The sequence below is a fragment of the Arachis hypogaea genome, chromosome 12, assembly GCF_003086295.3.
Source record: "Arachis hypogaea cultivar Tifrunner chromosome 12, arahy.Tifrunner.gnm2.J5K5, whole genome shotgun sequence".
Lineage (NCBI taxonomy): Eukaryota > Viridiplantae > Streptophyta > Magnoliopsida > Fabales > Fabaceae > Arachis > Arachis hypogaea.
Genome location: NC_092047.1, coordinates 120,307,507 through 120,319,407, shown reverse-complemented (window position 1 = coordinate 120,319,407; position 11,901 = coordinate 120,307,507). Strand labels below are relative to the sequence as shown.

Here is an 11,901-nt window from a genome sequence, read left to right as displayed (position 1 = left end):
TTTGTTTATGAATATTGTCCAAATAATAATGATGTTCAATTCACTCTAGAGCAGAATTATACATGTGCAAATTATTTATAAACATTTACTCATTTACATAGGTGTATGTTCATCTAAACTGCTACTGTGTTTATTTATTCACTAAGTGTTAACTGATGATCAAAGTTGTTGTATAGGCTTTTGCTAACATACATGCATGATTCTCATCAATATTATGAACTTGGCTAGCAGGGCAATTAATCGATCCACAGACTCACAAATACAATGCACTACTCTCTTCTGATCTGTTCATATATATGTAGTCGGCCTAGCTAGACATTACGCAACATTAATATATAAATCACTATAAAGGTTTTGAAATGAATGGAAATATATCCTTTCAATGTCATATACTTTGTTTGTTCTAGTTATTGCTTGCTTGTCACCTTCTTAAAAGATGGGCATAGGGGAAGAATGTTTAGAGATGCTTGTATTTGGTAGTATTATTGGTATGATGTGATACCAATACCATGGTCCTCTTGCACAAAATCCACGAAAAGGGAACATGCATATCCAATCCAACGAGACATAATAAGACCAACTTGATTCTGTTATTATTTGGTTTCTTCTTCTTGGAATTAATCAAACTCATAATCAATTTTCTTTATCCCCCTCGTTGCATGGGACAGCTGCTTTGATATCTACTGTGCGTTACAACTACACATGCCTCTCTCTATATTTCAATTTTCAATGAGTGAAACCATCAATCCATGCATCAATTGAAAATTTGAAGCTAGCCCCACCTCCTCTCACAGTCTTACATATCTTTTTATTAATGTTCATATCTATAAAAGTCAAGTGTCATAGAATGAGATCTTGAATTTATGGGAAAAAGAAGAAAAAGACTCTGCAAACTGTTGTTATAGTTTTTCGTGTGTGTATCTATGTGTTATTGTTTAATGGGAATTAAAAGAACATTCAATTCAATTCAAATGCAGCCTTTAATTTCTTTAAATTAGAAGCAATTAATTAATTTTGAGTAGTTTCTAATTTAAAATTTGAATTAAATCATGATTTCCGTTAGTTATGGCAAGTTTTTTTTTTTTTTTTTTTTTTTTTTTTTTTTTTTTTCGTCGTCTATTATTTTTTTTTGTGTGATGTCTGACCTCGTCAGCATCTCGCATTGCAACCTTCCGGATACTTAGCGCCTTTTTTCCTATTCTACGTCCTTGTTGTGCATTCTCCTGTCGCCGGATGTTACTTTCTCTGTACTTGATGGTTATTCTTGGTGCTTAGTTGTAGACGATGATTGCTTGTTATGATTTATACACATTCACATTGGATGTTCGTTTTTGTATGATTTTGGATGTTCACTTTCTCAGTTTTCATGGATGTTTATTCTTCGATAATTCAACAAGACCCATACAGCAGCGCTTGGATGATGCGAGCGCGGGGGTTCGGGGCTGCAACTCATGTCGGCGACGCTGACAGTTGCAGGTCACGGATGTTCGCACGTGGGAGTGATGGAGGTTCTTCCGGTGAGGGTGTTGGCGCGAGAAGGCGGAGCACGACAGTTCTGGTCGGCAGGGAACGGAGCTACACGTCGCGCAGAAATAGAACGGTAGAACGCAGATTGCTGCGCACACAGCGGGACGGCGGAGAAATGGTGGTTTTCTGCGGAACAAACAATGGAATTTTTTGGAGGGTAGGTAATAGTGGGTGATGAAAGGTTAATGTGAAAGAATTTGGAGTAAATTTGGGGTAGATATTACAAAGGTAACTAGAAATTAGGGATAGATAATGATATTTAATTTACATTATTAATACATATTGGGCCAAATAAATAGTTCATTGTCTTTTTTAGCGAGACTCTTAAATTAATTATTTGAGACGAGACACAAAATTTATCTCTGGTATATATATACGATGAATGGATATTTTTTAATAATAATGAATGCTCGCTATAGCCAGGTTTTAAATAGTACTAGTTAGTATACTTATTACTATCTATATGTATATGTATGAGCACCAAATGCCTAAGCTACTTATTATATCACACAATATACCTGTTTGTTGTTGTGTAGAAGCATACCATTGATGACTTGGAATATTGAAAATGAAGTCCTTTCATGTGCGTGTATATGGACCAAGCCAATAAGTACACGTTCGTTTAAATGTGCTTAATATTGCGCGTTGTTGATATAATAGGTATAGTTGGAGTCAAATATTTGATTCTTATTAGTTTTAATTTCTAGCTAGTTTTTATATGAATGAATTGATGTAGTATTACTTATATATTAATTAAATTGTTTTTAATTAAAGGCTACTATAGGCTATTATATTTATTAATCATCATCAATATAATCGGTTTCGCATAATAGAAAAATGATTGGTGATCTAAAGGAGATCTAGATGCTAAAAGCATCAAATGAAACTATACGCACGTGGCTGTGGATGTGGCATGAACAGTGGAAACTCAGGTACAGTTGACTTCACGTGAAGTTGATATCTGAGAGTTGTTAGATGATTTGACTGATTTGACTAAATTTTCATTTAACAGTTTTTTTTCAGATATCAACCTCACATGAAGTCAACTTCACCTGAATTTTCACCGGCATGAATATATATTATCATATCCTTCTTTTGTTCAAGTGACTTGCCATAGGTAAAATAATAATAATAATAATAAAAAACAGAAAAAAATGTGTATATTAAATTATAATTTAAATGACATAATTTTACTTCTTCATTTAGAGATTTTAAATTTGAATTTCACTCCTAACTTTAAAAAATAAAAAATAAAGCAATAACTAACACACAATAATGAGACAAATTAGGAGTGCCCAGTGGCTGTGGGTCCATGACACAACGCAAACTGAGGATTGAGGAATGTATGTGTGGTTTTTCATTTTTATATTTTTATTTTTGGGTGAGGAGACTACATACAGTAGCAGGTACAAACTCCTTTTAGTTTGTTCTTCTGTTCTTGCTCATATATCTTTATCAATTTAGACATCCAAGCAGCACAATCTTCTTATCAAATTCGCCCCATCCAATCATCAAATTTGTCTACACGTATTTGTTTATTCCATCCTATAATTAAACTAAGCCTATTATTTCTTCTTTACAATATGCATAGTATGATCTAACTCAAATATAATTATTTGATCACAATTTTATATATGAACATAGAGTCTACATATATATATGGGAAACGAAATTGATTCAACGGAAAGCTATACTGCATCAAATGAAACAATAAATTCGTTTATTAATATCTCTCTCTCAAGATTCGTAGAGGTTTCTGATAATATATATATATTTGCAAAGGAACAGGTGTGACCGTGTGAGGACAGTAAATCAATGGGGATGGGGTCGGTTTCTGAAGATTCTGCATAATACAGTAGTGTTTCTATATATGTTTGGTTCTGGAATAAATGTCGAATAATTAAACTCACAAATTCAGAATGCACGAGATCATGTATTTGTGTTTGTTTGGACTTTGGAGATTTACCCAGTTTCGCCCCCCTAGAAATTTGGACCTGAATCATGAAGCTTTATAATTAATAATAAAAATAATAATAATGAGAAATGTTAGAGACCAGCAGAATTTGTGATGTATAGCCATCAATTAGCCATCATCAATATTTTTAATGGTGTGAGATGATATTTAATAGTGTAAAATTATTCAATTTACTTTTAATGATTAAGTGCGAGCCAAATTTCAATAAAAGTGATGGCCGTAGACTTTCTCTTATTTGAATATACAGATAGTAAGATTTGATTTTCTTGGACTGTTACTAACTCCATTACCATGGTTCCGCATTTTGTGCTACACTGCATACATCATAAATATATGGATCTCAAAAGTTTAAACTAATTTTAGGGTTCACCAAGGATTTGAATATACAGATAGTAAGATTTGATTTTCTTGGACTGTTACTAACTCCATTACCATGGTTCCGCATTTTGTGCTACACTGCATACATCATAAATATATGGATCTCAAAGTTTAAACTAATTTTAGGGTTCACCAAGGATTTGAATATACAGATAGTAAGATTTGATTTTCTTGGACTGTTACTAACTCCATTACCATGGTTCCGCATTTTGTGCTACACTGCATACATCATAAATATATGGATCTCAAAAGTTTAAACTAATTTGGAGTTCACCAAAGATCGAACTCGACATTTCGAATCTAGCATTCTAATACCATACATGATACCACTCATCCAAAAAGCTTCAACTGATGGAAAAGAGTAACATTAATGATTATATCTCTAATATTCACTAAACCTCCATTGTCCATATTGTATAGATATTCCATTGGCTCCTCATACTTTCCCTAAATATATACACACAAAATTTGAGTAATAGTCTTTGAGATATTCTAGCTATAATAATCTAATAATGGAGGCATACACATGCTGAGGAATAGATATATTAAGAATGCTTTCCCTCTTAATTATATTCATGTAGTATTCTACCACATAATCAGCAAATATTTGGCCAAAACACAATCCATAGACCATAGGGTCTTCAAATTAAAGCACTAAAAACGCGTATTGCGATAATGGAAACGTTGTAGTATTTTTGGAAGTGATAATCCAGCAGAGCTATGTACAGATGTCAATAATTAAATTAAAATTTGCAAGGCAAGACTAATTAAGCTTAAATTGAAGGAAATTAATTGTTAACTACAACTACTTATTATACACAAGAATAATAAAAATAATGCATGGCACTTAATTCGATCTCAATAGGCTTGCGGGGACGACGGGGAATCCATGGCATGGATGGATGCAATAAGGTGTGTCCGTTTCTCGTTGGACTTAAACTACTTTAACATCAAATTCAATTACAATTTCTTCTAATTGGTTTGTGAAAACAGTAATCCATTATTAAAAAAATCATTATACTCTTTTGTCGTTACATGCATGTTTATTATTTTAAATTAGCGTAACATTATTATTGTTTAACTGTGCTGTGCCTACTCCCAAAGACATATTCTAATTAGAAAATGCATGTCTACTGATGATGAGTAGTGAGCTGATGAAGAATGATCATTGGATACCAAAATAATAAGGATGTGGAAATAACACACATGATATAGATCGATTGGAATGGGAGGCTCTACAATCCAGATGCATCAAGCCAAAAGCAGTTGAGTTGTCTCATACTTTTATAACATAACACATTGTGTTCTCCTCCAATTATTATAAATTTAATTATTATATATATATCCCTATTGTTCCAATAATCAATAATCTTGCAATGTATAAGATGTAACTCCCCCGGGCCCTACTCATGCAGTTCCTGATTATTGTCAAATAGCTTGGTCCCACACACCTGCTGTAGTGGTTTATCATCTAATCATACTCTATATATATATTAATTTTAGTTTCAAAATTTAAGTGGTTTAATATATATTATTCCATCAAATTAATAAATAATACAATACTCCAGTTTCAATAACAACTTAAAGGACACTTGCAAATTTTTTGCCCCTAGCATTCCCCGTTTAAATTTATAGAATATATATACTTTATTATCTAGAATAAGCTAACCTTGGTTGACCAATTAATTATATTCTATATCGATCCAACTGAATTACTCACTACTTATTTCGTTTAATTTGATTGTTAGCTTTCACGCCTAAAATATGTTCCTAGCCAATTCCAGTAGCTTGTCAAGGTCCCAAAATTTGATGATGCAATCTTAATTACTTTGAAATTTTTTTACCAATTTGTGATTGAGTTAAAATTGCACTTGTCAAAGTCTTTTTCTACTGATAACAAACTGAGTAAATTGAGTATATATAGAGCGAGCTACTAGTCCATGGACCATCGCTTTAAATATATTTTGTATAGCACGATAAAAGTTTGGTAAGAACAACAATCATATCATAATTGACAGCTTCATCAAATGTGTGAACATGTATATATATATATATATATATATATATATATATATATATATATGTACAGTGGCAGTGCTAGCTAGCTGTATCTCTTTCTAAACCATTGATTAGATTAAATGGGGCCAGACTAATTACGTATGTAGATATCATATATATGGTCTCAAAAAACTAGCTGATGAGCTATATATAGATAACATAAATATTCTTCTTCATGTTTATATGAATGTGAATTATTCTTCAAAAAGGGGTATGAACAACATAGAATGGTCCTTGTGTTAGTTGGTTATTTAAAAATATTAGGCTTATTATGCTTGTTAGGACGGTAAATAAAGTCAACTAATCTATGTTAATTGTGCATATGGACCAAGTGGAATAAGAAGGATCCGATTGGAGATGAATGAGAAAATTTAAGGTCCTTTGAGATACAATGGTGCCGCCTATGGAATATATAGTATATGTATCAATCCTCACTCTTATTAATTATTGACCCTAATGGAAATGGAAATAGGCTTAGTTGAGATGGGAATGAAAAAGGTCAATGTTGTTGTGATGATGCCAAATTTCGATCACACATACATGAGACACGCAGGCAGTGCAGTATATATAGGGTTACTGGTGATAGACACCGAAAAAGTTATGCCGAGGAATCTGAATATACAAAAAATATCAAAGCTATATATGTAAACCTTAGTCACGTGACTGGAACTGGGCAGAGAACTAAAATAGACAATGCCATGATCTATAGATTTCCACTACAAAATGATTCCATTACCCAGAGAATTTTAATGCATAATAATTATTATTTGGTATAAACTATAATTAAAGTAGATATATATAGTATAGTTGAAGCTGGATTGGATCAATTAATAATTCTAGCTAGCGAGCCCAACAAATTAAAAGAAACATATATATTGGTCTTGGATTGGTGATGATATCGTCATGTAGTTATATATCTCATCATCAATAATGGAAGGGAGTGGACACTGCTATACTGTGTATGTGAGGTAAAATGTCTTCGTCACTCAAGCAATCCTCAGATCAGATCTATCCTTAAGTAAGTGGTTAGTTGGAAATATTCCTTTTTACAATAATTTATACATTATTCTTATTAGAAAATGTTAAAACTATTTTCTTATGAAAATCTTTACATTAAAAATATGCTTTGTTTATTTAGTTACACTTAAAAAAAAATATCTTTATAACATATATTAAAATTAAATCCTATAATTTATTATCTAATGATAAAAAAACATCTTCACATAAAAATAATTATAAAATTTTTATGATAATATCCACCTTTTTATTATTATTCACAAGCAAATTAAAATGATGGATTGATACTAAAATTAAAAAAAAAAGGGGGCAATAAATTATGTGCATACATATATCACAATCATCACAAGTAGCAGAGTTAAGACAGTGCTGTGCTACAAAGTAGGAGGGGCATCCCACCAGCAAGCTTAGGCTTTATGGAAGCTAATAAGTAACGTCTTCATCGTCATGACCAAACAATATATCATTCAATACATACCATCATATATATTCTCAGACATGCACGTTTCCTTGCAAACCTAACGTAAATTGTATGCGTGTACATCTACCTACATATCAACAAATTAGTGTCTTGTTACGTTCTATGTGGAGGATAGCTACTTCTTGACTTGTTATACCTGTCTTCTTAATGACATATACTTCTTTTATATTTATAACCTTAGATTCTCTTTCTCTTTCGTTAGCTGCACTTGCACTTCCCTTCTGTACCTGAAGATGCTAGCAAACTAACTGTACTATACTACAAGTTAAAAAAAAATGACTTTTCAACATATATATGACTCACACCATAATAACTTGTCATAAAATGATTACATTATTTTTTTCATTTTTCAATATTTTTTTTTTTTTTTTATAATAGACTTGTTGACTTTAATTTAAATGAAAATGTGAAGATATACATACATATTAGTTCTTAGTTCTTAATTTGAGTGGTGTTAGCATTAGACTTATGAGAGTGTAGCTAGAACATGGATGGGTATAGCATTAGCAGTTCATTGGACGGTGCCTGATGAAAGGTATCCCACACTAATATTTTTGTGGGGTCCCCTACTCTCTCTCACACACACACACTGACAGGGGTATCACGGACGGTCCTATCACCTTACTTGCTTTGGGAAACGAGAACCCTCCCTACACACCCTCATTATTATATTATATCTACAAATAAACATCAATTATTTCACTAATACTATACACCTACGAAAAAGGTTTTCAAATACACATATATATACATACATTATGTTACAAACCTTCCTATTTGCTACATTATCATACAACACAAATAGAGATATGGCCTAGGCATACCTTAATATTTGAAATGGATAACACGTACAATTATAACATAAAAAATCTGAGTAGATTTAATCTCAAAATCCAAATAAAATAAGATTTTTATATTTAATTTTACAGATACAGAAATGATTAAAGAAGGACGGTGCTATGCGTGAAACGTTTACTATCCTATATATACAAGAAAAAATTTCCGTTACAAAGACGAGAGAAATAACGTTGCATTGAAAATCTGATATATCTCTGACCCTGGATCGTCATCTGAGGGTGCCTCTCTCTTTCTCTGTTGACTGATTTAATCTAATCTCTAAGCTAGCATGACAATAAGAAAGGTAGTGTTGGTCGCCGTAATTATGGGTTAATGATTCCAGAGGGCAGAGCTGATAAAGTGTGAAATAAAAGGCAAGAGACTTTTTTCTTGCGAAGAGGCACGCAACAATATTTTGAACCTTGATTTCCTACATACACAACACAAGGAGTCAAACACACATCTACCAGCTAGTCTACTACTATGATTCACCTCTCGAGATATTCATCCGCAGCAACATCATTTTAATTTATTCACCTTTAAGAAAAGGTTTAGTACTTTAAAAGCCTTTTATTAATATTAAAAGATATATACATATATAGAGTATACAACAATTCCCCAACATATTCAAATATTATTATTCATTATTGTTTAGTAGGCGAAAAGGCAGCCCCTCTCAAGTCTCAAACACAAAGACACATTACTATTTCACATTAATTGTGTGTGAGAAAGAGAGAGAAATAGTGAAATACCATACTATAGCTAGTTTTATACTCGACTTCATTTCTTTATGTGCCTTGTTTGTTGTTTGACACCTTAATTATTTATATACACATAGACATAGACATACATGAGAAAGTATGAATTGCGAGTACAGGGGTGGGCCAGGAAGATATATGGGTGTCAGCGTCTTTGAGGATATATAGCAGTGATGAGAAAGAGAGAAGCATCCAAAATTAAAATCGATTCCGATCCCTGAAGCTGAAATGATGAACCCTAACCCTAATAATAAAGGGAGTGAAGAAGGAGGAGTAATCCAGAAGAAAAAGAGAAACCATCCAGGAACACCAGACCCGGAAGCGGAGGTAATAGCGCTGTCGCCCAAGACGCTAATGGCCACAAACAGGTTCATATGCGAGATATGCAGCAAAGGGTTCCAGAGGGACCAGAACCTTCAGCTGCACAGGAGGGGACACAACCTGCCATGGAAGCTGAGGCAGAGATCCAACAAGGAGCCCGTGAGGAAGAAGGTGTACATCTGCCCGGAGAAGAGCTGCGTCCACCACGACGCCTCCAGGGCCCTGGGTGACCTCACCGGCATCAAGAAGCACTTCAGCAGGAAGCACGGCGAGAAGAAGTGGAAGTGCCACAAGTGCTCCAAGAAGTACGCCGTCCAATCCGATTGGAAGGCTCACAGCAAGACCTGCGGCACTCGCGAGTACAAATGTGATTGCGGCACCCTCTTCTCCAGGAAGGATAGCTTCATCACCCACAGAGCTTTCTGCGATGCTTTGGCTCTCGAGACCTCCTCCCTTCTCCTTCCCCCTCCACTACAAATCTCAATTTCCACACCCAACAACCACCTCCTCCTCCTTCTCATGCCCTCATTCCTCCTCTTCATTTCAATCACTCCCCTAACTTATCCCTATGGCTCAACCATCATCAACAACACGCCACTTCCTCTCATGATAATAGTAATCTTGTCGGACTCTATCATCACAATGCGTCTTCTTCCTTGCCTTTACCTGACATTGTGCAAATGAATAACTTCACCCACAATAGTAATAGTGCAAACCACCTTTCACTCTCTTCCTCCTCACTACCTGCTATTGGAAAATCATCAGATAACTTGGCTTCTATTTATACTTCTGACGGTCAAAGCACCACCACCGATAACAATAACAACCAATTATCTCCCATGTCAGCAACCGCACTTCTTCAGAAAGCAGCTCAGATGGGTTCCACAAGATCAACCACCACTCCTTCCATTTTCAGTGCTACTTTTGGGGTAATGACCTCCTCATCATCTAATAATTCAAACCATAATGCTCATGCTGGGGATTTTGCTTCAACTAGTAGCTTCAGCTCATTCACGCATTCTTCCAACACTTATGATCACCTAGTTATGCAAACTGCAGCTCAAAATAGTACCACGGATCCTGCGGGGAACTTGAAGCTCCCTCATCATGCCGGTTCAAACTCAGCGTCGATGGAACATAACTTGACGAGAGATTTTCTCGGGTCAGCGGTGCTGGTGAAGGACCCGCTGGCCTTCATCAGTTCCTACCACAAGAGCTTGCAAAGTTTGCTTCTTCCATGGGGCTCACCCAATTCACTACCAATTAGTGAATTGTTTTTTATTTTGCGGCAACTATCATCAATTTCATGTTATATCATGGTTAGAAATGTTCTTCTGATCTTCAACATGTAGAATATGTGGACATAAGAGTAAGGTGAATATAAGTAAGATACAAAGTTTTAGTCCTACAGTTCTATATCTTTATTTTAAAATGGTCACCAAATAGGACTTACGAGCTTTGTAACATTTTCTCTACTAGTTTATTTATATATATTATTCCACTCTCATGTCTATATTCTGTTAATGTTCAAATAGCAAAGCCATGATAACTTACATATCTTCCTTTTAGAGTAGAATTATTTAGAAATTGAGCTAGCTGAGGTTCATGAAGCATAATATAATGATGGGTAGGAAGAGAAGACCAAATATAGACTCCTCACAGTGTAACCTATTAATTGTAGTAGGGAGTAGGGAGTAGGGACCACTACTATATGCATGTCTCTCTAACGAGATGACTAAATTAAAGGGAATAGGGAACACCCCTCAAATCATGCATATGCTTTTTATTTTTTATTTTTCCAAATTCTTGTTTTATCTTCTATCTAAACTTGTTGGGAGAAGTAGTGGAGGGAAACAATATTTTTTTAAAATGAAAAGAAATTGATTTTATAAGCACATTGAGATAGTATATTATTCTATTTCTGGTTAATTTTTATGTGAAACGCCAAAAACACATGTTACGTACTACATACTATTCTCGTGTTGACCGTCAAAATTCAAATCCTTTTCTACTGGCATGGCGGGGTTAATCGGAAGAAAGAAGAAAAGAAATAGTATATTATTACAGTACGTAGCTGGTTGAAACCTTATCACAATCTGATTCCTTTGGATATGTCTTGCCAACTTTTCTGTTAATAATTCAGTGGTGTTTTCAGGTGATGTGGTCTTTTCATCACCAATTCTGGTAGATGAAAAATTATTCCACCATACGACAAATTATAGATATACAAATTTTTTAGATATTCCCCGAGTAAAGTACTTTAGTATATAGATCACCTTTGTCCTATTACACAAGCAGCAGGTTAAGGGTATTGTAAAAAGTATTATTTTTTTCTTTTTTTCATCCATTAAATATTCTTAAAAACATATATACTTGTTCAAAAATTTTAAACTTAACAAGTATTGGAAATTTGGAATATATATATATATATATATATATATATATATATATATATATATATATATATATATTATAAAAGTTGATAAATATTAAGATTTAGAAACTTTTGAATGTATACTTATTGTTTTTCTGGGGTAAGATATAACTCG

The 11,901-nt window shown here is 33.8% G+C and overlaps 1 protein-coding gene across 1 annotated transcript; it reads left to right on the top strand.

The window, feature by feature from the left end:
• Positions 1–9,259: 9,259 nt before the first annotated feature.
• LOC112728989 (protein indeterminate-domain 7-like) lies at positions 9,260–10,036 on the top strand. Its single transcript, XM_029291001.2, has one exon. The coding sequence runs from the start codon at positions 9,260–9,262 to the stop codon at positions 10,034–10,036; it is 777 nt and encodes a 258-aa protein (XP_029146834.1).
• The last annotated feature ends 1,865 nt before the right edge of the window (positions 10,037–11,901 follow it).